At 49.5% G+C, this 26,878-nt stretch overlaps 1 protein-coding gene across 4 annotated transcripts; it reads left to right on the top strand.

The window, feature by feature from the left end:
• The first annotated feature begins 103 nt into the window (after positions 1-103).
• On the top strand, positions 104-26,236 carry Chdh (choline dehydrogenase). Of its 4 annotated transcripts, XM_085687776.2 has the most exons (9): positions 104-410; positions 2,410-2,589; positions 19,651-20,430; positions 21,128-21,279; positions 21,982-22,111; positions 23,002-23,136; positions 23,669-23,811; positions 24,256-24,358; positions 24,928-26,236. In XM_085687776.2, the coding sequence occupies exons 3-9, from the start codon at positions 19,701-19,703 to the stop codon at positions 25,344-25,346; spliced, it is 1,812 nt and encodes a 603-aa protein (XP_085543902.2). In that variant the 5' UTR covers positions 104-410; positions 2,410-2,589; positions 19,651-19,700; the 3' UTR covers positions 25,347-26,236. The 4 variants fall into 4 exon arrangements, with proteins under 4 accessions (XP_085543902.2, XP_048277458.3, XP_048277454.3 ...); XM_048421501.3 differs by lacking the exon at positions 2,410-2,589 and having other exon boundaries at positions 19,655-20,430; XM_048421497.3 differs by lacking the exon at positions 2,410-2,589 and having other exon boundaries at positions 105-410.
• Positions 26,237-26,878: the final 642 nt, after the last annotated feature.

Genomic DNA, 26,878 nt, shown 5'->3' with positions numbered 1-26,878 from the left:
CTCCTACAACGCCGCCCTGCCCTAGCCTAGCCGGGGCGGGCGCTGGCCTGGTCCCAGGACCGTGGAAGTGGCTGCCCTGCTGCCCGCGGGGCAAGCGGGGTGGGCGGGGTGCTAATGAGGAAGCTTCAGAGCTTTGAGTCCCGCGCACAGGAGTGTGCCTCAAGCTAGGTGGGGCAACCGCACCCGCGCCCGGTCCCGCGCACAGGAGTGTGCCACAAGCTAGGTGGGGCAACCGCACCCGCGCTCGGAGCCCTTTCGAGCAGCCCCGGCCCTTCCCAAGGAGAGCACGCGACGTTGCAGGCCGCCAGTTAAAGCGCAGCGGGCTAGGACGGACGGCGGCTCTTGCCTTTCGACCACGATCGATCGATCATTCCAGCCCAAGTGAGGAGCTGACCCCACCCCCTACCCTGGTGAGTACCGAGCTTCAGACTTTAGGCTGAGTGAGTCGGGAGGAGCAGGAGCCTCCTTTACCCAGAAAGAGGAGTACCAGAAAGAAAAGGGGGAGGGACTCAAGCCACCGAAACTTCCTTGGCTTCTTTGGGGGAGTCAGCGACAGAAACTTACAGTTACAAGGTAATTTTGATAGGAATCTGCACCCCGGCTGCTCAGGCTTTCTGGTTAAGTGTATTTCTATTGAATGAGGTCTGGCGGTTACATCTAGGGTCCCAAAGCTGGTGTCTCAGCACTGTGGGTTCAGAGCTGAATTTCTGACATTTTGGCGGGCCTGCTGTCTGAATGGCATCTGCCCAGCTCTCCACCTCTCAGACCTTAATTCTGGGAAGGTGGCCCAGAGACCAAACTTCTGAGATGAAATAGCTTGAGAGGAGCCTAGTCCACTGTCATTAGAGAAGGGTTATGGAGCCTGAATGCAGCTGCTTCAGCCTAAGGGAAATGGGATTACCAAGCCTGTGGATCAGGGACTCGGAGGGAGCCCTAGGGCAGAAGCCCTGCTTGACTTGTCTCTTTTGAGAGGTTGAGCAGAGTCAATCGATTGTGATTGCTGAAAACCCTACTGAGATATAGACTCAGTTTATCTGTGAGATGCCGGTGGAGGTTGTGTTTCTGATCCAAATGGAACAGGCTCAGTCCTCAGCCTCTGTCGGATTGCAAGGAATAGTGTCCTGATTCCTGACCAAGGAGGTTCACAGAAGGGAAATGTAGTCTCACCCCAGCCTGGGTCTGGACCACCCTGGGCTCCTTCCTCAACCTTTGTGAGCTGTTTGGACCCAGTGGTCCCTGGGAACATTTCTAGCTTTCATGGGGGCCTTACTGAAGAGCAAACTCTTGCCAGCTACCAGGGTGCAAAGGTGAAGAGCTGCTGCATGCTCTTGGACCAAGGCCAGAGTGCCTGCTCTGATGCAAATGCAAAGTGGAGGTGGCTTTGTTGTCCAGTTTCAGCCTGAGAATGTTGTCTCATGGGGCTGAGGTACGGGGCGGATGTTTAGATGGCAGTCACTCTTCAGTTTTGGGAAAACAGCCTGCGTGTCTGTACAGAGCAAGTAGAGGAACACTCCCTACGTTTGCCAACATGTGTTCTTTCAGTGAGCAGCTGAGTGCCAGCACCTAGCCAGGCTTGGCACTGGCCTGGCAGAACACACCCCACTGTAGTAAGCTCAGGACAAAGGGCAAGGGCTTTGGAACAGCGGCGATAGAGAGGTCAGGTCCAGGGACAGGTCTGTGAGTCAGCCATTTCTTGGCCCTGAGGGGTAACGGTGGGCAGGGCAGGAGGTATTTCATCTAGCCCTGGTATCGCGTGAACAGAGCAACCCCAAGTGGCTTTACCTGACCTTGGCAAAAGAAGGTGGGGTAAATATGAGGAAATGGCTTGGAATAGTGGGTATGGGATAGTTTTGTTTTGAGAAAGGGGTCAGGCAGCTAGCTGGGTTCCTTGTCTAGGAGAAGAATCTGGTGGCAAAAGAGAGAAGAAGAATGGGTGAGGTGATGGTAGGAAAGGGGTGTGGGTATGGGAGAATACCCAGGCAAGGGGGCCAGACAGCCTTCTGGCCAGCCTGAGCAGTTTCCCCTACCAAAGCCAGTGATGACAGGGTTAGGATGGCACCGTCCCAACTCTGGGACAGACAGGAGTGTGTTCCTGTGGCCTATGGACAGGGCATCAGAGTGGGCGGTGAAAGACAATATAAACTGGGTCCTGCAGTGACAGATGGGGTCACCCCTGGACCGAGAGGATGTACCTGCCTATCTTCTGGAATTTCTATCCTGCCTCAGACCCCAAGCGCCCTCCTCACCAGCCAGTGATCCTTGTTGATTGAACATGCAGCCTCTAAGGTGATCTGTTTGGATGGACGCACATGCTTAGATGCCTAACCCTAATAGCCAGAGACTTGGCCATGGATGTCGAAGGCCTTAGCTTCTTCTCCTGGATGGATGGCAAGCTATTGCTCTTCTCAGAGTCTCCGTTTCCTCTCGTTTCCTGCACAATAAGTGTGTGAGCCATCCTGGCTAAGAAGTGACCGGAACCCGGAGGAAGCAAGCTTCAGGGATCCTCTACATGTTGCCTTCAGTCATGTACTGAGTCTGAAAGTCTGCAAGAGTCACCTGGCACAAGAAGCCTGCATGTCCAGGGGCTTGGTGGGTACTCATTAACTTCCAGAATAAATTAGACAGGACTTCCTCCAAAGCCGTGCCTAACTCTGCACACCCAGGAAGATTGCTTTGGACTTTCCCCATCATCTGGGGGAAGTCCACAGTCCAGTTCAGAGCCTGGAAGATTTCTTTGTCTGTCACTCAGACGTCTAACAGTCTTTGTGTTGTCCCTGCAGCTGAGACTCCAAGATTCACTTGCTATCTCTTGGCTATGACCAATGCTTTTGGTCTCTTGGTACCTCGGTTTTCCCATGCACCTGTGACACGGAACTAACCTTAGCTCTGTCACTCTAGCAGGGCCAGCAAGGAACTCAGAAGAAGCCAGAGTCAGGAAAGCAAGTCTAAGGGTTTAAATTCGCTGCACAAATGCAGAGCAGGGGACGCAAGACAATTAAAAACAATTGTTTTGTTCTAATATTTCATGTTCCCAAATGGGGGAAATTCCCTTGGACCCATAACCTTTGTTCACTCTGCTGTATCCATCCTGGAGAGAACAAGGCTGTGTGGGTTGCTGAAATGCCCTGTGTCTAGCTTCCACCCACACAGGTGGAATTTTCCACTTTGTTCTTTTGCAAATGTTGGTCAAGTCTCTGGGCAGTTAACAGTGGATTCATTGTCTTGCGAAGGCAGGGAGCTTGTTCTAGTGAATACAGACAGCCTGCCAGGGCTCTTTGGTCAGCCCGAGCTGGCAAGCAGGCATAGCAGTCACTGGAGCATTCTAGTCTCTGTTGCTACCTCTGCCCTGTGTTCCACTCCAACTGTTTGGACTTGGACTTGACTAATTTAATGCTAACTGAGTCAGAAACCCCAAGAGTCACCCACGGCTTGCACTCCTTGATTCCCAGTATGGGTGTAAAATTCCATATAGTCTCTACCCAAGAAGGGGCTTGCACACACAGAGAAACGCCAGGCTCATGCATGATTTTAGCTCAGTGTTAATGCCACCCCAGCCAGTTCCAGGGGGTGAAGCCATGCCAGGGCGTGACCTGTTTGTTCGTGGTAGCGAACGCTGTCTCATGGACACATGTTGGTTTCCATGCATGTTATTCTTACACTGAGGCTTCGAAGAAAGTACAGACAACAGAAGAAATGGGCATCATTTTTCTGCTCAGGGCTGCACTGTAGATGGAGTCCGCCTCATAGAGATGCAAGGAAAGGCAGCCGGCACTGCATTGGAAGTAGAAGGCATGATGGGATGTTTTTTGATTACTGATAGTTGGATCAACCTGTAGTTGCTATTATTATTGGTTATAGTTGTAGGGTCACATGTCGTGGAAGAGAAAATGGAATGCATCGATGAGTTTAAGAAAGGGGAGGGTGGATAGAGTTCAGGGTATGAACTGTGATCTGGGAGACATTTTCATGTGCTTTGGAGCTTTTTTTAAAAAAAATTCTTTTTAACTTTATAAGGTTTGTTTGTTTTTATAAGTCTCGTTGCACAGCACGGATTGATTTCAAAATCATGACGCTCTGCCTAGCCTTGACCTCCTAAGCGATGGGACCATAGGTGTGTTCCGCTATGCTCAGCAAGTTTGCCTTCTGCCCCCAGAAAAACAAGAAACTAAGACGTAGATGACTGTTTCTGTTTTAAAGATCTATTTATTTTTATTTCACATATATGAGAGTTTGCCTGCATGTGTGTATATGCTTGCATGCATGCCTGGTGTGTATGAAGGTCAGGAGAAAGCAATGGATCCCTTGGAATTGGAGCTACAAGTGGTTGTGAGCCACTGTGTGGGGGCTGGGAACTGAATTTCTTGCTCTGCAAGAAGAGCAAATGCTCTGAACCACTGAACCCTCTCTCCAGCCCCATTTCCATTTTATAAATGAAGATGCATACAGAGAGGCTGTACCCGGAGTGTGGTTGCAATGTCACCACAGCCTAAGGATATTGACTGACAGCTCATTTCTCTCCTAATGGCTGTGACTTGAACATGGAACCCCAATGTATAAGATGTATTTTCTATAATTTATTTTAACTTTATTTTATGTGCATTGGTGTAAAGGAGTCAGCTTCCAGGGAGTTGAGGCTACAGGCAGTTGTGAGCTGCCATGTGGGTGCTGGGAATTGAACCCGGGTCCTATGGAAGAGCAGCCAGTGCTCTTAACTGTTGAGCCATCTCTCCAGCCCCGTATAAGATGTATTGTATCCTAGTGTGAGTTTATTTTATAAGTTGATAATTTGTGTGTGTGTGAGGGGGGCGTGTTTGTTTGTTGTATTTTCAAGATAGGATTTCTCTGTATAAACAGTCCTGGCTGTCCTGGAACTAGCTCTTGCAGTGCAGGCTGGCCTCGAGCTCACAGAGATCCTCCTGCCTCTGCCTCCCCAGGGCTGGGAATAAAGACATGTGCCACCACGACCTGATGACAATTTGTGTTTTTATTTTGCGTGACTTTTTTTTCTCCCCTGAGAGAGAACAATGACAGGAGTGTATTCTAGAACTTGGGGCTGTGGGAACCGGGTGACCTCTAACCTGATTTATTTTTGCAATTAGCGATAGCATAGTTTTCATTTTTTAAACTGTTCTCCGTGCTGCCACACGACCTCCTGTGGTTAAAATTTTCCAGAAGTTTAGAATGGGGCATGTATGCAAGTTGGGCATGATGTAAAAGGCCTTGAGCAGGGCAGGTACTATGGACCCACATCCTGTTCTCACTGGGCTTGGAGGTGGCTGGTAATGTGCAGGAGAGCATGGACTTCACACCATATAGGCTTTAAGGAACCGTAGCTCTTACTGTGACCAGAGTTTTATAGCAAAAGCCTGACTCCAGCAGCCCCAGCCGGATAGGCTAAGCCACTCATCCCCGTATGCAGTTAGAGAAGAGTAATGGTGAAAAGCAGGGAGGTGGCTGAATGGCTGTGGCCAGCTGGGAAGAACGGGTAAAGAGCCCAGTGGGTCCCCAACCTAGTTTTCTGTAAGAATTGGGGCATGCAGTCGTGATTAAGGTGTGGTCTAATTGGTCACTGTCCCGATTCTGGTACTACACTGTGGTCCGAGGAAGTGTTTGTTATCTGAGGGGACAACACATCAGATGTTCTTGATTGGAGGTTCGGGAGGTGGCCTCACCCTGGGATAATTGTCCTCGATCCTGGGAGGGTCTGCTGTTGGTTGGCTCCAGAGTGACTGCAGGCTTAAGACAATAACTTAGCCCTGTGCCTCCAGTCTTCAAGGGGGACCAGATGTAGGTCCCTCTTCAGTCATCTACCCTCTGCTGCAGAGTCAAGCCGCACACACAACATGAAGACAGGGCAGCTAGGCTGCCGTCCTGCATTCAGTTGCCCTGGGAGCCCAAGTGTGGCCTGAGTTCTTTGTAAGAGCCTCTCCCACACCACCTGTCTGCTGGTGTCTGAATGAGGTGCTGGAGAGACGTTGCAGGATGGAGGGAGCTCCATCTGGGGAGGCTCCAGCGTCCAGGGCAGTTCATAACCTGCTCCGTGGTGAAGGAGTAGGTGTTCGCTTCCTTGCTTAGTTTCAGATTTTTAATTTCTCGGGGGCTGATTTTAAAATACACTGAAAATCAACTCCAATAAAAATAAAGCAAGCCACACCAAGTAAAAGCTGTGTCCATTGCAAGAGCCGCAGTAAGGTCACTCAAACAGGTGCCTGGGGAACCCTCTCAGCTCTGCCTTCCTTCTGAACTTATCTTCCACAAACAATCAGGCCGCTCCAGTGGAGACTGCACCGCATCCCTGTCCTTCAGGCGTGAGTTAAGAAAGTTCTCGCTCACTGGAGAGAGCTGTAGCAACACCTCTGCAGAAGGCCCCTGGGAAGAATTAGCAGGGTCTGTCCCTTCCCCGGCTTCTCAGCTGGTCCTTCCACCTAGGCCCAGCCTCTGCCTCCCTGCTTGGTGCTCTTTCCATTCTTGCTGGTGATATCTGAGATTCTAAGTTCTCCCTCCTATGGAAATTTGGAAGCAGATGCAAATTTAACTGGAGGGAAATGGGGAGGGGGCTCCTGCTCTGTTCCTGTCTCTAAGTTTCCTGCCTATCTATCACCTGTGGGTAACCCCAGTTTTTGTTTTTTTTTTTTCATTCTAGTCTTTGTGATTTTTTTAAATTCGTATTCTGCAATGCAAATGCTATGTAAATTCAGTGTTGAGGAAATAACAACAGCAAAAAAAAAAAAATGTCTCCACAGGAGTCTTTTTTTTCTGCCAGTTTTTTCAGTCTTCACATCTGAAAGGGTGTTAATTACCTCAAGACCATTGTCACATCTGACAGACAATGGTTTCTTATCTCCCTCAGATCTGCCCTCTGAGTTCTAGCTAAGAGCCACAGGGCCAGACATACGTGTACACACCTCTTACTTCTCTCACAGACGTGGAGTCCCCACCCCCACCACCAATTTTATTTACTTGAAGTCATTTTGAAGAAATGTATGTGTCTTCCCCACCTGGATTCTGTGGACAATGTCCCTCAGCACAATGCTCTGTCTTCTGTATTTCCTGGGCTTGATGGGACATGTAAGATGTTCTGAAAATGCAATGGCATTTCAGTTTAAGTATTAGTTGACATTACTGAGTATTTCCTAGGCAGGGCATCTCCCAGGGGGCATTGCTGTCTCCCATTTAGTCTCTATCTGCAGTTGTCAAGAGGACTCCTTTGTTTTCAGTTGCCTTCCTTGCATGATGTCAATTTGGTGAGGTCCAAGCGAATGGACCCTTAGCATTTCTTTTCCCTCTTCTGGTCCCCAGAACCCCTTATTCCGAGGACATACCAGCACCTGCTGTGGAGAACTGTAGGGGGGGGGGCGTGTAGGAAGGGTAGTGGCATCAGGACACTGTTAGGACACTGGGGAGGGTTCTAGGGAAGGTGTGGAGCCTGGCTGGGTCTGTGGGGTAGACGGAAGTGGACACGTGGTTACTGAAGACTCTGGTACATGGTTTCCATGTCTACCCCTTCCCGCTTTTACAGCACATTTTCACCCTGTAACTGCTTCTGGCAACTTTAGGCTCCCTCATTGCTGTTGGTAAAGGAAAGAACCTCCCACTTCCATGTTAGTCCCTGCTGGGCGAAGGCTGCCATTCTGTTTATGGCTTTGACACCTGTGCTGGGCCCATCACAAGGAGGGCCTTTAACAACCCTGAAGAATGGCTCATTTTCTCCTTCTTGCCCTGTGACAGACACTTGCTCAGCTGGAGCCAGTACACCATGTCCCCGTCTGCCCCGAGGCCCTCTCTGCTGCTCAGTCCACTGGCCCAGGTACAGCTCCTCACCATGTGTGGGAAACCCCTAACTGGAGTGTACCATCCTTTGCCAATTGGAGCTGATTCCATCCCTTTCTGTTGGTCACTTACCTCTGGGAGGGCCCAACAATAACCTTGCTCCATCCGGTCTTCTTACCACACCTTCCTTACACACACCTTGGGCAACGCAGGTCAATTTCCACCTAAGCCTTCAAGGGAAGGAAGTGGCAGGTCGTCCCCACCCTCCCAGCAGTCAGGGACTGCTTTTCTCGTCTCTGTGATCAAATATCTAACAGAAGTAGTTAAGAGCCGAGCGATTCACTGTGAACCAGGGCAGGGGCTGGAGTCTGTCCTGGCGGGGAAAGCACCTGGCTGAGCGGCTTAGTTAGTGGATACCAGTTGTATTAACGGGCTTGCATGTGAAACCAACAGAGTGCATCAAGCCAGGGTGAGGCTGGACTACAGCCTCCAGGCCCACACCTAGTAACCCACTGCCACCAGCTATGTCTCTGTGTCCCAAAGCTTCTACAACCTCCTAGCCAGCACTGTCAGCTGGGGAGTGTGTGTTCAAACACGTGAGACATAGGAGATATTTCCCTTTCCCACTATAAAAGGCAGGTGGGTGTCTAGCTCATGTTAGATCCCCAGGGCTCCCTACCTCTGTTCTGCTTTGGATGAAGACCGCCACAGAGAAAGGAGATCCGAGAGAAAATAGGGACAGGCACAGAGGGCAGATTCTTGAACGCAGAGCCCTGTGTGCCCCTGAGCTGGAGCAGGTGCTGTGGGAAGGGAGGTGGGAGAACAGTATTCTGTCCAAGGAACCTTCTGATGTCAGCACGTAGGCTCCCAACTGGGGTTCACTCCCTGATCATTCTGTAAGGGCAAGGCCCAGGGACATGTGGCATCAGCCTTGAAGAGTTCCAGAGTTTCCTGGCCACCTCTGCTTCGTGTATGAAGTCAGTGGGAGGTAGACCATGAACAAACAGACTCTGCTCAGAATGGGGAGCACAGACTTTACTGGTCCGAGAGGTTGGAACCCCCAAGCCCCGCAACTCAGTGTGGAAGAGCACAGGAGAATGAGAGAGAGAGAAGGGTCTGAGAATTGAACCCTTTTTGTGGTGAAGGGAAGGGAGGGAGTGGAGAGGGCCTGGCTTCATCAGGTCAGGGTAGAAGAGAAACCAGATTGCTGTACCTCCTAGCTGGGGGTGCTCAGCTCTCTTTAGAGCCGGTTCTTTTTGGATGACTGAAAGCTAGGACCTTTGGGATCCATGGGTCTGGTCCTAGTATAGCATGTATGTACTTAGTATGCTCTGGGAGAGTATTAGAAAGGAAACACACACACACACACACACACACACACACACACACACGGAAGGGCATGCCTTTAGGAGCCCTGTCCGAAGGTTCTTTCAGAGGGTCTCTAGTGTTCCAGCTGCACAGCTCCGCAGACAGACTGTATCCCAAGTAAGGGAAACCGTGGGTAAGCACTTTATTCTGGCTCCATTTCCTCTGTAACAACCCCAGCCCCAAATCTTCAGCCTTTTACACGGGTGCTGCAGATGTGAGCCCAGTTCCTCATGGTTGGGTCCAGCGAGCGCTCTACCTAGTTGAGCATCTTCCCAAGTCCCTCCACTTGGTTTTTCCCATGGGTGCTGGTGATCTGAACTCAGGGCCTCAGGCTGGTCAAGCAAACACATCTCCCTGCTTCATGGATTGATTTCTGTCCGAGGCAAAAGCAAAGGTTCAAGTTCACACCCTGGCCTGTGGCTTGTTTCCCACGTGCCATTTGTATGAAGACCGTCACCAGCTGGGCCATCCGTGCGAGGGCTGCTTTCTGCTTTATTGCATTGGCCTGCACGTCTGTTCTCCCGACAGGGCTGCAGTTCTGGGGATTATGGATTTGCAGTCATTTCAGAATCTAGAACTCTGAGTCTTGTAGCTTTGTTCTTCTTCCTCTGGTTTTGGTTTAGTGTTTGGTTATTATGTTTTTTCCGACTGGAGACCCTTGAGAGTCCATATATTTTTTTAAACAAATTTCCCTTTTTTCTCTCTTTACATTTTTGTATCTATCGTGTGTGCATGTGCCACTGTGCTCACGTGAATTAGAGGACAATTTGTGGGAGTCACTCCTCTGTTTTCAGCACAGAGGTTCTGGGCTCTCCTGGGATCCACAAGGCAACACAGTGGACGAGCTGGCGTTTAGAAGGCCTCCCAGCTAGAGATTTAGACATCTGATGGAGGATAAGCCACATGAGCACAGGCCGTGAGAAAGACTGCCTTTCGAATAGCTGGCAGCCTCTAACTGCAAATTCTCTTGTGTGATAACATGCTCCCCTGCGGTGGATTCCTCATAAGTCCGCCACAGTTTCCCTGTCTTCTGTGAGGAGCATGGCTTTTCCCCCAAACTTTATAATTCTGACAAGACAGCCAAACCTTTTGCCCCACACTGCAATAAAAAAAACTTAGAAGCCTGTTCTCTATAATTAGCTCCCTGATAGGATGATTTGGGCAGACAGAAGTCCTTATGGGGTGATCACAGGAGGAACTTCCATAGAGTGGAATTGCAGGTGTCTGGCCTGGCTGGATCTAAGTCCTTCAAAGATTTATGATGAATTAGGGCGCTGTGGCAGGTTTCTGTTCTTGTTCTGTCTTAGGCCTTCGAGAGATCAGTAGTACCTGACTAACCATGTCCAGATAGTATTAATCACACTTAAGAAATGTAAAATAATACACGTATTCTTTGCCTCTTCCTTAGCTCGCTCATTGATTTAGTTTTCTCCCTTTGTAACCTGGAGCAGCCCCTTTAAGAGATGGCTGGGACCTCCCCACAGCTGCAGCTGGGGTTAGCTACAAACTAGCTGATAAGTGTCGGGAGTATCTTCAAAGAGTGCCTGCCTGTGTCCCTGAGAATTTTCCTTGTAGTTTTTGTTTTATTACTAACAAGTTGCTAATGAATGGATAGTACACACACACACACACACACACACACACACACACACACACACACACACGCATGCCTGGGAATCTGCAACAGCAGAAGAAATAAGATTGGAAGAGTAAAGAATGTAGAAGGATAAAGAATGTCGGAAAATGAAGATGGAAAAGAAGACATAAAAGAAACGTACAGTAATTAGAACAAGAATGGACTGGAACACAGACTTGTAGCAGAGAATTGGAATTAGAGTTGAGACAGAATTAGCGCTAAGACACACTAGACAATTAGGACAAGGCGATCAGAATGAATGCAGGACGGTAAAGAGCCACGACGAGAGACGCAGGCGTGAGTTCATTCCGTGACCTCCGAGGCCAGAAATTTTCTAAGTCCCTTTCACTACTCTGAGGCCACCTAACCGAACCCTGGGAGGAAGTCAACAGAGCCGGACTCTGCTGGCTTTCGACAGGGCTCAAATTCAGGGTGTCAGACTTGGTAGCAAGCACCTTTTCCTGTAGACATTTCACTGACCCCCCCCCCCCATGAGTTTTTCTACTGCCAAAAAGAAATGCCATTGAAACTCTGATAGAAATTGCACAGGCTCTACCCATCACATTGGTGGTACCGGTATCTTCACAAGAGTAATTCTGCCAATCTATGAACACAGGGCATTTTTCTATTTTAATACCATTTCTTATGTTTTCCAGGTATATTTTATAGTTTTCAGTAACCAACGTGATGGTTAATCCTGATTTTTAACCTGACAGGATTCAGCATCTTCTAGAGGCCATACTTCTAGGTGTGTTAGTGAGGGAATTTCCAGAAATTTGACAGAAGACAGGAGCACCTACTCTGAGTGTGAGTGGGACCCTGAGTGTGAGTGGGACTATGTCACAGGTCTACCCTGAGTGTGAGTGGGACTATGTCACAGGTCTAGGGCTGAGGCGCTAGGCTGAGTAAGAAGTGAGCAGAGGCCAGCATTCATCTCTCTGCTGCCTGAGTGCGAATGCAGTGTGAGCAGCCACTTCACAGGCCTCCTTCCCCTCTGTGATTGGCAGATTGTAGCCCTTCAAGCCCCCAGCCAAAGTAAAGCCTTTCTTAAGTGGCTATGGCCAGGCATTTTGCTACAACAATGATACAGTGACACAATACTTTTTAAATCCTAATTTAAAAAGTAAATTAGTAATTTAATTAGTAAATTTAAAAAGCTAAATTCATCCTAATCTTTTTGTTCTCCCTCCTTCCATCCTTCCCTTTCCTCTCCTCTCTCCTCTTCCCTTCCTTTCTCCTTCCCTCCCTTCCCCACCTTTCCTCCCTCTCACTCCTCCTCCCTCTCTTCTTTTCCACCCTCCCCCCATGAGCACACACAGGGAAGTCAGAGGAGGCTCTCAGGTGCCTGCTCTACTACCCTTTCCCTTCCTCTGCCTTATTCCTTTGAGACAGGGTTTCTTGTTGAACCTAGAGCTGGGCTTGCTGAGGGATCCTCCTGTCTCTGCCTACCACAGTGCTGGGGTTGCTTGTGCAAGCATAGACATGCCTAGCTATTTTGACTTGTTTCTTCACACGGGTGTTAGGCTCTGAACTCAACTATCTCTCTAACCCCTATCTGATTCTTTTTTATGCTATTACACATTTTTTTCAGATTGTCATTACTGTAAAGAAATGCAACTGATTTTTATATATTGATTTTATGTAACTATTAAATTTAATAGCTATAATAATGTGTGTGTGCGTGCGTGTTGTGTGTGCGTGTGTGTCTTTGTCTGTGTCTGGGTGTTGTGGAAAGAACTTGCAATAGCGTGTTGATCCTGTTCTCAGCTGAAATGCTGTCTGGCTGTGAGCATTGAGCACAGCACTAACGCTTATCGATTTTACTGTTGCTCTGTGAGCCAGCTTTTATCTTCATCAGTTTCCTCCATTCTCTTTCTTTATCTCCGCTCTGATCTCTCGTGTTTCCTTCCCTCTGCTGGCCTGGGTTTAGTTTGTTCTATTTTCTAGTTGTTCACAGGATAAAGATCTTCCCGCTGTTTGAAGGCAGCAGATGCAGCTATGAGTGCCCTGATAACAGCGCTGTCGCCATGTTGCATAAGCTGTGGTGTGCCGTGCTTTCTTTTTCGTTTGTTTCACGTATTTCTGGTTTCCTCTGTGATTTCTCCTCTGACACAGTGGGGCATTAGGAGCACTAATTTCATTTTTTGAGAATTTTTCTTCTGCTTATTACTTTCTAGTTCTGTTCCACTGTGGTGCAAATAGAATCCTGGCATGTTTTCTGTCTTTAAAATGTACACTCTGTCCTGGAGGTTGGTTTGTGTACACTTCAGGGGAAAATGTGTTTCTGTTGTTGGTTTGAATGTTTTGTATATATCTGTCATGTCCAGTTGGCCTGTAGTGTTTTTTTCCCTTCTATTACCTTATTAATCTATCATTATTGAACTCTGAACATGGACATCTTCAGTTTTCATAGAACTATTTCCCCTTCAAATCTGTCTTTCTTGCATGTATGAATTGCATGCTTTAAAATTCATTCAGATTACAAGCTCCTTGGTTTTCTTCCTATATTATGACTACACTCTTAGGATCCATCCGCCCTGATCTGAGACGCTGTGGTTCATTCACTGCTATGTGGGGGTTCTCTTCCTCCCTCTCCCTTCTCCTCCTCTTCCCTTTCCCCTCCCCTCCTTCTTTCTTCATCTCTTCTCTTTTCTGAGATAGGTTCTATGTAGCCCACACTGGTCTTAAAATTGTGTTCTAAATAAATAAATCAATAAAGTGTCCTCCCGCCTAAGGCTTGCAGGTGCTGAGAACCCAAGCACAGATCACCATGCCCAGATGTGTGCGTGTCTTCATGTGACCCCAGGGCACCACTTCTACAGTCTGCATGGCCATCGTGGTGACTGCGAAGCCGCCTCAGTTGGTTTTCACTTTAGTTCCCTGGCAGCGTGTGCTGTACAGTTCATCTTCAAACGCTTGAGATCCAGATCTTTACTAAAGTGTCTGTTAACGTCTCTGACCTATGGGCTTAGGAGCATAGTATATATTTTATGTGACAGTCCTTCATTGCAAGCCCACTCAGTGGCTTGTCCTTTTATTCTTTTGACAGTATCTTTTTTTTTTTTTTAATTTTGATGCGATCTAGTTTATCGGTTTAGGTTTTGTTTTTTGGTTGTTTGTTTCAGGTTGTGCCTTTGGTGCCCTATCTTAGGACACCATTGTCAGCCCCTTGCATTGAGCTTTCTTGTTGTGCTCTAGGATTTTTCACAGCTCCGTGTTTTACACGTGGGTTTGTGACTCACTGACTTTTAAGATATGTCCAGGTCCAACTTCTTTTGTTTGTGTGCACTTGTTCTGGCAGATCATTTCTCTCCATCTCGCTGCTCTGTTTCTTAGACAAACACCAGCTGATCTGTTTCTGTGATTTTAGTTCTGGTCTGTGCTCTGTTCTGTTGATGGTCGGCTGTTCCTTTCGGCTGTTCAGTGCCGCACTGTCTCAACTTCTGTGCTTCACAGCAAGGCTGGAATTAAGGGGCTATCCGTCCTCTAACTCTGTTCTTCTCTTTGAACATTGTGCTGGCTGTCTGAGGCCTTTCGCCTCTGCATATTAATTTGATATCAGGCTGTCAATCTTCACAAATCTTGCCTGGGTATCTACTGGGGTCACATTGATTTGCAATTGTAAAGAATTGCAGCGACGACAGACAATCGTCTGTCGTTGAATCTCCCTACCCACAAACACAGAATGTCTCTCCAGGTAGCTGGTTTTTCGCTGACATCTTTCTCTACAGGTTGGTAGCTGTCCTTTGCAAATGTATTTTAAATTTATTCCTTTTTATCGGGCATGGGTTAAATGGCATTGGGTTTTCCTTTCAACTGCCCCTTGCTCATTGCTGGCATATGAGAGCGTGACCGATGCTTGCATCTCACCTTGTCTCCTGCAGTCTTGCTGGGACCGCTTGTTAGTTTTTGGTCAGTTATTTCAAGTTTTCTGCATAGATGATCATGTTGGCTGGAAAGAGTTCATGTCTCTCTTCCCAGTCTAATAGATTTTCAATTTCCTCCACTTGACTGTTGAATCAGCTGTAATGTCCGGTGGGGTGGTAGAGTTGGAGAGGTGGGTGTCTTTGCCTTGCTCCTGGTTTTGGTGGAAAAGCTTTTGAGTTCACGATTGGAGCTCTATAGATAATCTTGATCCTGTTGGACAATGGAAAGGCACATTCAAAAAATTTTGTCAAGTGCCTTTTCTGTATTTATTTCTACATCTCTTGTAATAATTTTGTTTCTTTCTTCATTTGTTTTCTTTTCCTTCTTCTTTTTTTCTTTTGTTTTTTCCAGACAGGGTTTCTCTGTGTAACAGCTCTGGTTGGCCTGGAACTCACTCTGTAGACCAGATTGGCCTCCAACTCAGAGATCCACCTGCCTCTGCCTCCCTAGTGCTGGAATTAAAGATGTGTGTCACCACACTTGACTTCATGAACTGATTCTCTCTGTCTTTTCTTTCATTGTTCTGCCAATATTTAAATGGCGTTTCAGAACAAAAAAATAAAGTCACAGAGTTATTTATATATTTTAAATCTTGTACAAGGCATAAGAAACAATTACCAATAGAAAAAATTATGTTCTCTACCTCTAAATAGTCTGCCCACAGCTGTCTGCACACTTCAGTCTTTGTGTAGTTTTATTTTATACTTGCAATGACGATTCACAAAGATAGAAAATTAAGAGAATTTTTAAATTAGAGAAACAATAATGTGTAAATTGGCCTTTGCTAAAGAAACTCCGAGCCCTTCTATTCTCAGGCAGTTGTGCCAGTGCCCCCCCACTTCTCCCTCCCCACTGTGTGGCACTGCTGTGCTCATTTCCAGGGTGCTCACTGTGTGCTCTCCTGGAGCCACTGTGGCTCCTGGTGTCCTTTCTAATGTCCACTCTTCAGGGGACTCTGCTTCTGCTCAGCCCCTCACCTCCATTTGCTTGGGCCTGACTCCCAGGACTGCTGCTTCGCATCTCCTGCGGCTCTCAGCCCTGGAGTGACTTCGGGGTCTGCTCCGTCTGACCCTTCCTTTGCTGGACTACGATGACAGCTTCTGAACTTCCCATCAGAATGAGAATGGCCTCATTTGCTAGTATTTTCAGGACTCCTTTGTTTTAAAAGTCTTAATTTTTTTTCTTGTTTTTTTTTTTCCCTCTGTCACCGCGACTGCTAGACAGCTCTTCACGAGGTGTCTTCTAGACTGTTCTCTCAGAGTGGCTGTGGTTAGCGCCTGAATAATTTCTTCCTCTTCTCCTTCTCTTTTCTCTATTGTCACACTCACTGCTGCATTTTGAGTCTCAGCATAGGAGGAGGATGAGGAGGAGGAAAAGGGGAAGAAGGAATAGGAAGGGGATTGTTTGTGCGTGTCTGCTTTTCTGTGACTTTCTTATCCCTTCTCTCTGTGTGTCTGTCTCTCTGTCTGTCTGTCTCTCTGTCTGTCTGTCTGTCTCTCTGTGTGTGTGTGTGTGTGTTTCTCTCTCTCTCTCCTTTTTCAGGTCCATCACATTTCCTGGGAAGCTCCTGTGCCTGCTGGGTCTCCGGCAACCATAAGGATTCATTTCCAGGTTCTTCTTCACCATCGCGGTGACAGGCCTGTGACGGATCACGGTGGCCGAGTTTCTCCCCAGTACATATCGTTTCAGTGCAAACCCACAGCTTCTCACCTCCGCTATTACCGGATATTAGCTCCAAGGGGGACATGGCTAGACCCCGAGATCTCAGTAGAAATCGATTCCAGAAAGACCAAACGAGGTGCAGTCTCCATCTGCACTGACTTGACCCTGCTCGTGACATTTAAAACACCTTGCATTTTGAACCTGAAGGGAGCTCATTTCTGCCACTCACATTTGTGTTCTGTTTCTCCTTCCATGTCTTCTCTCGCTTTGTTTTCTCCTGTAACTCCTGCTGGGACCTCATACGTGACATTCAGGCCATGGACCTGCTCATCTTCCCCCCGCCGTCTGTCACCCCATGACACTTGTTCTTAAAACACTGCTGCATTCATTCTCTTCTTTCTCTTGTCACGTGACGCCTTCTGTCCTGCCACCCCAACCTTCTGGAGGGTGGATGAAAGTCCTTGTTGGACATGAAATGGGTAAATGATTTCTCATTTTGGAAACTGAGATAGGGAAGCCGGCCTATAGGCCTGTGGGGGATGTAACCAAACTCAGAACATCAGAAGCTGACTGTTTATGATGAACACCCTGGGGTCAACTCTACTTGAACGTGGCACATCCACGTTCAACTGGATTTGGCACACTTTTAAAATGTTCTAAATTTGTAAGTGCACGACAGAATGTCATGGCATGTATTTAGAGGTCAGAGGTTAGTTTGTGGGAGCTGGTTCTCTCCTTCTACAATATGGTCTCCAGGGATTGGATCCTAGCACCCTCTGAACCATCTTTCTGGCCCCAAATAATCTAGATTCAAGTTACTAATATTTAGCTGAGGGATTTTTCTTGCCCGTCCCCGCCAGCTGTATTGGCCACACCAGCATACTTAATCGTCATCGTTGATGAGCGATATTGATCTGTAGTTCTCTTTTCTTTGATGCTGCCGTCTGGTTTTGATATTAGTGTGATGCAGGCCTTGCAGAATGGGTGAAGATGTATTCTCGCTTCTGACAGAGACCGGAGGAAATCGGCAGATTCTCATCCTTAAGCATTTCGGAGAACTTCCTGAGGAGCCATCTCTCTGGGCTCACTACTTCATTTTGGAATGTTATTATTTATTTTTATTGTTTTTTTATTGGTCACTTACTATGTATATTGGCTTACTTTAGTGTCTTGTTTCTTCTCAAGGTGTACATTCGGGCACACTGTATCATTCAAGGAACTGACTTTTTTTTTAAAATCTAATTATCCTGCTCGGAATGTGCTTATCCACACTTTAGCTTGCTGGTCTAAGCTCCTAGGTCCCGTTCTTTCTCCTCCACCCCTTTTTACTTCTCTCCCCACACTTTTATCTGAGATCTCGCCTCACCTATCTTCAGTCTCATGGATTCCCCCTTACGTCTAACCAAACTCATTTGTCTCTAGCATTGTATTGTCTTGTGTTTTTGTTTTTGACAAAGGTTGATCATGTCAAATTTTTATTTATCAATGGGGTTACGCACATGCCACAGTGCGGATGTGGAGCTCACAAGACAACTTTTGGGAGGGGGACCTCTCCTTCTATATATTTGAGGCAGGGCCTCTCCTGTTTCTGGCTTCCCGTGTACTCTAGGCTAGCTGAGCCCACATCTTCCAGGCAGTCCCCTGTTTCTATTTCTCATCAATGTTGGAGTGCCGGGATTCCAGATTTGTGCCACCATGCCTGGCTTTTATTATTTAGTAACATGGGTAACTAAACTAAGGTCTCTAGGCTTGTGAAATGAGTACTTTAACCACAGAGACCTCTTCCCCAGCCCACTGATAACTTCCTTGAAATTCTGTTCAGCATGTTCCCTTGTCAAAGAAACCATTCCTAATGGCTGTTGTCTTGATTCATGGAATGTCCGCATTGGTTGGTTTTAACACCACTGGGTCTGCCTCTGCGGCATGCCTTCTGTCTTTGTAAGGAGTGTACGTGTGTTTCCCAGTTGTTATGGAACACTGACGACATATAACAGGCTAAGGGAGACTGGGGTAAATAGTGGCTGCTTACAAAGGATGTACCAGTTTATCCACTGGAGAGCTGAACCTTGGGCCATTGCTACCCTGTGCTGACATAGCCTGAAGCTCAGAGGTGGGGTGGGGTGGGGGACTCTTTTGTAGAGCTCCTACGTCAGACACAGTGTTCAGAAGGCTCTGCCATGCAGGCGACCTTCTGTCCCCTCTGTCTGCTTCCAGGGCAGGCCCTCATCACTTGACACAAGACTCTGGGAGAGCTACAGGGGTTTGTTATGATCTGCACCCAGGCATGCCAAAGATGACAAGGGGCTTTCGGTCCTTTGATTTCAGCATCAGTGGAGACTAGAGGTTGTCAGGGACTTTCATATGCTTTTGTCAGCGGGAGTTCAATACCGTACCCAGGCTCTCTGCAACTTCTGCACTGAGCATGTGGGCCACTCATCAAAAGTCAATGGTATATCCATACAAATAACATTATATGGACTGAGCAGGTTGTATTTATACACACACACATATATTCACATGTCACAACCACTGGAGGAAAAGAGACCATGGCTTAGAGAGAGAGCAAAGTGGGGTACCCAGGACGGATTGGAAGGAGGAAAGGGAAGGGAAAATGATTTTTTTTGAAAGCAATTTTATTAAATTATAAAAAGTTTCCATTTACGCCCCTCCTCCCAACGCCCTCCCACTCCCCCCCTAAAATGATTTAATTATATTATAATCTCCTATTTTTAAGCCATTGGCATTTCTCTGTTAAAACTCTACCGCTCTACAAGGTGATCTTACAGAGTGCGGCTGTGGCCCTGTGTTCTGGTGCACCCCAAGGCTATACCCTCCACAGTCTTGGCCCCTCACTTTCACTGACCTTCTTCCACGTGCCCACTTTGTCCGTCTTCATCTGGAGAGCATTTTTTTCCTTGTGTATTCCTGTAATCGAATGCAATGTCCTGTCTGAAGTAGGGAGAACAGGCTGGAAAGCCTTCTGTCAATTCAGCTACTAGATGTCTAGTCTCCAAGTTCCTGTGGATGTCACTGGGAAGTTGGCTAGAACACATACACAGAAAATCTGTGGAGGGGCCTCCCCTCTTCCCTAACCTTAATCATGGACTAACTTCTCTGTAATGAGATTCCTACCCCAGGTTATAACTCCCTGGGGCAGTGCCTGCCACATGCAACTGTCTTGCCCAGCGAGGCAGATCCTTTGGCGTGTCAGCATGGCTACTGAGCTCTAGACTGCTTCTGCATATGCTCTGGCGTTTAGAGTCTTGAAGCCATTTTCTCTGTTCTAGGAAGAGTCTGCCCACTCCTGTGCGTGGACAAGAGGAATTGGGCTGGAAGCATGTGGTCGGTCCTTAGAGGCTGGAGGAGAGGATGCGTGAGACCGCGTGGAGTCCTGGCATGGGCTGTGCCGGGTCAGTCACGCTACCCCTGCGGCCGTGCTGTGGCCAGTGCTGCGGCCAGTGCAACTTCCGTGGACCAGGATGAGTACAGCTTTGTGGTGGTGGGTGCAGGCTCTGCTGGCTGTGTGCTCGCCAGTCGGCTCACGGAGGACCCAAGCCATCGGGTGCTACTGCTAGAGGCAGGTCCCAAGGACTTGTTGATGGGGAGCAAGCGACTCCAGTGGAAGATCCACATGCCTGCTGCCCTGGTGGCCAACCTATGCGATGACAGGTACAACTGGTACTACCACACTGAAGCACAGCCGGGCCTGGATGGCCGTGTACTGTACTGGCCGCGAGGCAGGGTCTGGGGGGGATCCTCATCCCTCAACGCCATGGTCTACATCCGTGGACATGCCGAGGACTATAACCGCTGGCATCACGAAGGTGCTGAGGGTTGGGACTACGCACACTGCCTGCCCTACTTCCGCAAGGCACAGAGACATGAGCTGGGAGCCAACAGGTACCGCGGTGGTGATGGGCCACTGCACGTGTCTCGGGGCAAGACCAACCACCCTCTTCACCAGGCCTTCCTGCAGGCTGCACATCAGGCTGGCTACCCTTTCACCGAAGACATGAATGGCTTCCAACAGGAGGGCTTCGGCTGGATGGATATGACTATCCACGAAGGTACTGATTTTTAATTATCCCCCTTCTAATTATAGTCTTTTCTCCTGACCCCTTGACGGTTGGTAAGTGCCAAAATAAGCCTAGCGTTAGCTGGCAGGGAGATTCTTCACGCCCCTAGGCATCATAGAACATGGCCCAACCTCTTGGACATCTGCTGAGTCTCTAGGCCACGGGAGCCGCAAGATGAACGCAGACTCTCCAGGGGCCGGTCTAGCCTGACAGGGAAGCCAAGCCCTAGAGCCACAGATCTAGGAAGCCGAGACTGGCAGGGATTTCAGTCCTGTGGTGTCTATGGCCAGGATGAACACAGTGGCCTGGCTGGGGGCAGGAGAGGCCTTGGAAGAGTGAAGAAGCAGCTCTGTGTAGTGAATAAGTCGTGGTCTTATAGACTTGCAGATGAGAGGTTGAGGCAGAAAGAGATGGCCCAAGACTACTTGCCTTAACCATCACCCCTGTGTGGATGGGTGCAAGCAGACACAGCATAGGTGGTACAGAGCCTTTATCACAACAGGACAAGCCAAGGGGCTCTTAGCAGCCTAGACTTCAGGGTGGTAGTGAAGGTAGACTTCAGACTTATCTTGGAGGCAGGCCTTGCACAGTCAAAGGCAGGACAGAACTGCTTTCTCCAGCATGTTCCCCCTGCCCAGGAACTAGGGGAAGGGCAGCAGGTCACACATGATTGTGTTCCATCTTATAGGGAAGCGCTGGAGCACAGCCTGCGCCTATTTGCACCCAGCACTGAGCCGCCCCAACCTCAGGGCTGAGGTCCAGACCCTTGTGAGCAGAGTGCTATTTGAGGGCACACGTGCAGTGGGTGTGGAGTACTTCAAGAACGGCCAGAGCCACAAGGTGTGTTGACTCCCGTGGAAGGTGTGGGAACTGATTGGCAGGAAGGGGTGGGCACTGATCTGGAAATCAAGCTGTCCTTGCCAGCCAAATGCTCCTGTCCCTCTGATGAGTTAACAGCTAGTAATGGTGGCAGAATATGTCCCTGGGGTCTCACAGGACAGAGGTCAGAAGCCTCCAGTCCCGGCACCTGTAGACGCCATGGTACCCTGCTGTGAATGCCTCCTGAAGCCTCTGTCTGCTGCATCCACTCCCACGCAGTCCTCTAGAATCTTCTACATGGTTTCAGGGTCCTGGCCTGTCAGAAGCCATTAGGTTGATCCTAGAAGTTTAAAAACCCTCAAATATAATCATACTATATACACATGGTGCCTTGCCCCACCCTCCCTCCCAGGAGAGGTGGCTATTGGGGTGCTTGCTTGAAACAATGCTGGTGCCTGCTGTCACTGATCTCCTTAGAGCACTACTGTCCCTGTTCTCAAAGTCCCTGTCACCGTTACAGCTATGAGTGAAACTCCCACACGGTGGCTGGACGTGCAGGTTGCTTTGATGCAGCTAACAATAAGCCCCCGACTCTTTACTCTCGGACCTGGGAGCAGACTCTCCACACGGTGCCATGTCCCAAGGCCACATTCTTGTGGTCATGGCGGTAAAGGTCAGCTGGCTTCTCGAGAAATGTGACTGGTGGTCCCCTGCCTCTTCCAGGCTTATGCCAGCGAGGAGGTGATCCTGAGTGGGGGCGCCATCAACTCTCCACAGCTGCTCCTGCTCTCCGGCATTGGAAATGCTGATGACCTCAAGAAACTGGGCATCCCCGTGGTGTGCCACCTGCCTGGTGAGCTCCCATTCCGACTGCTGCCCACGGGGCGGCTCTGGGGAGGCCAGCAGCTTCTTGCTTGGAGTGGGGGAGGTGGCGCTTCCTAAAAGTGTCACAGCTTTCCTTCCTACAACTGAGGGCCTCTGGGCCTCACTGGACACTCCTATTACAGGACCCTGAGTCTTCATTTTCCTTCACCTCTCCCCTGTCAGGCAGCCTCTGTGCCCTTTCTGAGTGCTTCCTATTAACAGTAGAACCGAGATCACCACCCTAGTATGAGAGCTCCATTCCCAAGGTTTACAAGTCGCTCTCGGCACAAATAAGACCAGCTCAGGGCTCCAGCGACACTGTCCACATGAAGACCCAAGCCTCATCTTTTCCACTGTCTGTAATGCCCTCGAGGGCTTAGCGGTCTTGTTTCTTTCCTCATCCTCCATATAGAAGGGGCTGACCTTTCCCTGGGAGCTTTCCTCGGGAAGCCTGTGGAAGTGGTCTGTGTCCTGGTTGCTCTCTGTGCGCTTGAGTTTGAATGAGCTCAAGTCGTGTCCGCACAGCATGCTGGGACTGCTTCCTCCTTTGACAGACTGGGTGGGGGAGAGCATGGGACTGACAACTGGCCGTCTGGCCACTGCTAGAATTGCGGGCCCTGTCCTTGGAGGGTGCTGCAGAGATGGGCTGGTCAAAGGCGCCTGAGTGGCTGCTGTAGAGGGGGCGGCAGGGCAGGTGGCTTTAGCATTTGAGAGAGGGCTAGACTCGTCGAAGACAGTAGAAGTGGTGACTGAGGTGGACAACTCGTCGGCCGGGGCCAGGACAGACAAGAACCGGCTTAAAAGATAAATGGACTGGAGGGAGGGGCTTGCCCCCTGTGTTAGCCATTTTTTTTCCTCAACCACTCCATCCTGTGCCAGGAGTTGGGCAGAACCTGCAAGACCACCTGGAGATCTACATTCAGCAGGCATGCACACACCCCATCACCCTCCACTCGGCCCAGAAGCCTCTGAGGAGGGTCTGCATCGGACTGGAGTGGCTCTGGAGGTTCACAGGTAGGCCTACCTCCCGGTGAACTTGGAGGCATTAACAGGTGGGCCTGCCCCCCGGTGAACTTGGTGGCTATGGTCCTTGGGCATCACGGTTTCCTCCTGATTAGCTGAGATGAGCTTCAGTTGTCATATGAAGTCAGATGACAATCATCAGAGCCCATTTTCCTGTCCGCCAGGTGAGGACACCAAGGTCCTGCTTGGCAGGCTGCCGTAAGGGGACAGGAGGCAGTAGCGCATGTTGAGGAGTAAGCATAGGGCCCTAGCTCAAGGTGATGCCCCCTGAGCAGGATGTGGGATGGGCTCGTAAAGCAGGTGGTCTTTGCAGACCTGAAGTCCCTCACTTGGCACGTAGCTGGCATTTGAAGTTGTGATGCTGGGTATGGCCACCTGGAGAAATAAAACAGTTATGGACAGACCTTGATGCCAAGCCCCAAGCCCAGGAAGAGAGATATAAGGGAGAAGGGGACATGGGAACAGTTGGCCCACCTGCCATAACCTGACTGACTCTTCTGCCTTGTCTTCATGGGACTTTTAGGGGATGGAGCCACGGCCCATCTTGAAACAGGAGGGTTCATCCGCAGCCGGCCCGGGATCCCCCACCCAGACATTCAGTTTCACTTCCTGCCATCCCAAGTGATTGACCACGGGCGGAAACCCACCCAGCAAGATGCTTACCAGGTATGCAGATAGCCATGGCCAGAGACTGTGCCTTCCTGATCCTGCATTAGAAGAGATGTTCATGGTGTTATCGGTCCCACCATGCAGACCTTCATTTGGTACTCTGCTCCCCTGTGGCTACTATCTGACTGGAAGAGGAAAGGGGACCCAAGCCTTATGCCAGGGAGAGAGCCCAGGAACCAGTCTGCAGGATGTATAGAGGGCAGGATCTATACCCATGACCACAGGCAAACTACCTCAGCCCCAGGATCATGCCCTGAAAGTTTCAGACAAAGGAGTAAAGGCCAGACAGGGGTGGGGAGGTTGGAAGAAGGTCAGATACTAAACCTTTATGCTCTACATTGAATACTGAGTCCCCACCCACAGGGAAGCAGGGCCTGCTCTAAGCTTCTGAGAGGTAGTTAATGGAGATTACTGTGCACTGTTTCCTCTGAACCCTCCTAGGTACACGTGGGAACCATGAGGGGCACAAGTGTAGGCTGGCTCAAACTGAGAAGTGCCAACCCTCGGGACCACCCCATGATTCACCCCAACTACTTGTCTACAGGTAACTCAGAGGCTACTTTATGTCCCCTGGGCCTGGCATCGTTTTAAGGAATCTTTATATGGGGTTCCTTTCTCTGGATCCTATTTCCTAACACTGGGGATGCTCTCAGTTTGGGGTCACACAAAGTAGCTGGGGTGGGGGACTCATTTTGCATGGCAGGACAAGGGTGCAGCTTGCAGACCCATCTGCAGGAGGTACAGATGCCAGGCCCATGCGTACTCCCTGCCTGGCTTTCCCCCGCCCTTCCTTTCAGCGTTGAGAGCATGCTGCATTCCCAGGCTGGCCTCTACATGCAGCAGTGCCAATACTCACAGCCCACATGGAAGGTTTTACCCCTGTGGCACGGTGGCTTGACAGCCACATAGTAGCAGAGTAGATTGCTCATCTTTACCTCTGGTTGCCAGAGAAACCAGACCTCAGACACAAACATGAGCCTCTTGGCACCATAACTGCTTCTGGGCAGGTGACAAGCGCTTGCAGCTTGGTTCTCCATGTCCCTGATCGCTGTCCCTCAGTTCCACTTGGCCAGCAGAGTAAAGAAGGGGAACTCATTTATCTCTCCTCCACAGAAACCGATATCCAGGACTTCCGTCAGTGTGTGAGACTGACCAGAGAAATTTTTGCGCAAGAAGCCTTGGCTCCCTTCCGGGGCAAAGAGCTACAGCCTGGAAGCCATGTCCAGTCAGACAAAGAGATAGATGCCTTTGTACGGGCAAAAGCAGACAGTGCTTACCACCCCTGCTGCACCTGTAAGATGGGCCAGCCCTCTGACCCCACTGCTGTGGTCGACCTGCAAACCAGGGTTCTCGGGGTAGAAAACCTCAGAGTCGTTGATGCTTCCATCATGCCCAGCGTGGTCAGTGGCAACCTGAATGCTCCCACAATAATGATTGCAGAGAAAGCAGCTGACATTATTAAGGGGTATCCGGCACTCTGGGACAAGGACGTTCCTGTCTACAAGCCGCAGACTCTGGCCACCCAGCGTTAAGGCAGCCCACTGCCTGAGGATGACAGAGGAATTCATATCAAGCCAAGAGATCCAACTCATGCAACCCTGCCCCAGATAGTTCCTGAACCTGTAGACTCTTGGGACCCAGATATCCCTACTCATGGCTAAGACCTTCATGGCATCTGAGGAAAAAAGCTGTGGCAGTGAGTGAGGCAAGTCCCTTTTCCCAGTGTCTCTCTGAGGACCCATGGAGAAAGGCTAGCATGCAAGCTGGGGCCTCGTCCTGACCTCCTGGAGTTAAGTTAGGAAGGTTAACTCTTGCGTGGTTTTCTTGTAAGCCCTTCAGCCATCTCCAGCCCAGTGTTCTGTGGCCGGGAGAAGAATGATCCTCTCCCCGGCGCCCCACTCAAGGCCACTCTGCAAAGGCAGGGTTTTTGAACTGAACTGGGGCTCTCCAAGGAAGCCTTAGCGGAGGCCAAGAGCCAGGAAGAAGCTTAGCCAGGGCTGGTACCTGAGCTCATGGCCGCGATGAGAGGAAAGGCACCCAGCTGGAGGACACCGGCTCTCCCTTCTCCTGCTCTGATTCAATTCTGAGCAGTGAGGTGCAGGAATGGGGGCTCGAGGGACTGCATAACTCACCTGCCTCGTGCTGGCTGTCCTTACAAGAAAATGAAGACCAGGCACATTTTGGATTAGTTTCTCTAAGGCGTGCAAAGCCACCATCTCTAGTGGGGGAAGAGCGGGATGACTGTATAGGAACCTGCATTGCGAGACCAAGAGCAGTGGGGTGGGGGGCATCGGGATCCCAGGCTCCACCAGGATTGACTGGGAGTGGCAGGAGCTGCCTTCTGGGTGGTTGAGTCCAGATAACTGCAGCTGAGAAACACCTTCCAGAAAGGTTAAAGTAAACCATCGCATTTCTATGAAAACCAGGCTGCGTCTGTTTTTTATTTCATCTTACCTGTGCCTTGCTTTCTTCTCCCTCCCCCGCCACCCTGTTCCAAAAGAAAGTCATAGAAAACCCTTGGTCTGCCAAGAGATTCTCATAGAGCAGGTGCCACACGGCGTCCATCGGTAGCGTCCTTTGCAGTGGAGGTGCCACCCGTGGGAGGGCCGCGTTCTGCACTGCATAGCGGTATTTTAGATAAGAGAAGACTAACTCCGACATGCTTCTCAGTTCCATCCAGGCCTTTCTCTCACTTTGGCAAACCAAGGCAGGCTTCGCAGTCAATACCTCTTAGCCACATAAGGAAGTGTGTTTCTGGAGACAAAAAGCGAAGGCTGTGGACCCAGAACCCAAAGAGGTCAAGTGGGAAACTGCTGTTGGGGTTCAGACTCAGGACACAGAATATGTGATTCAGAGGGTTCCTCGCTGAAGTCCTGATGGCCTAACATGGCTGTTCCTGTTTCCAGCTCAAGAAGAACAGACGGACATGCAGGACAATCCTGCTGGAGTGCTGAATCCACATGCCAGGGCTGCCTGGAAGTCCCAGTGCCCCGAGTGAATCAGAGTGGTAGAGAGACACAAGCCTGCTTGGTTAGAAAGCGGCGCCCACACCGGCCCTGTTAGA

Source organism: Myodes glareolus, chromosome 5 (assembly GCF_982192425.1).
Source record: "Myodes glareolus chromosome 5, mMyoGla1.1, whole genome shotgun sequence".
NCBI classification, from domain to species: Eukaryota; Metazoa; Chordata; class Mammalia; order Rodentia; family Cricetidae; genus Myodes; species Myodes glareolus.
This window is presented reverse-complemented; position numbering and strand designations above follow the sequence as displayed.

Excerpts from the sequence above, each read along its gene's own strand:
- Chdh (XM_048421501.3), top strand. The coding sequence starts at position 19,701 with ATGTGGTCGGTCCTTAGAGGCTGGAGGAGAGGATGCGTGAGACCGCGT. Across the intron at positions 20,431-21,127 it reads GGATATGACTATCCACGAAG|GGAAGCGCTGGAGCACAGCC; the intron begins GTACTGATTTTT and ends TCCATCTTATAG. Across the intron at positions 24,359-24,927 it reads CCCCAACTACTTGTCTACAG|AAACCGATATCCAGGACTTC; the intron begins GTAACTCAGAGG and ends TCTCCTCCACAG.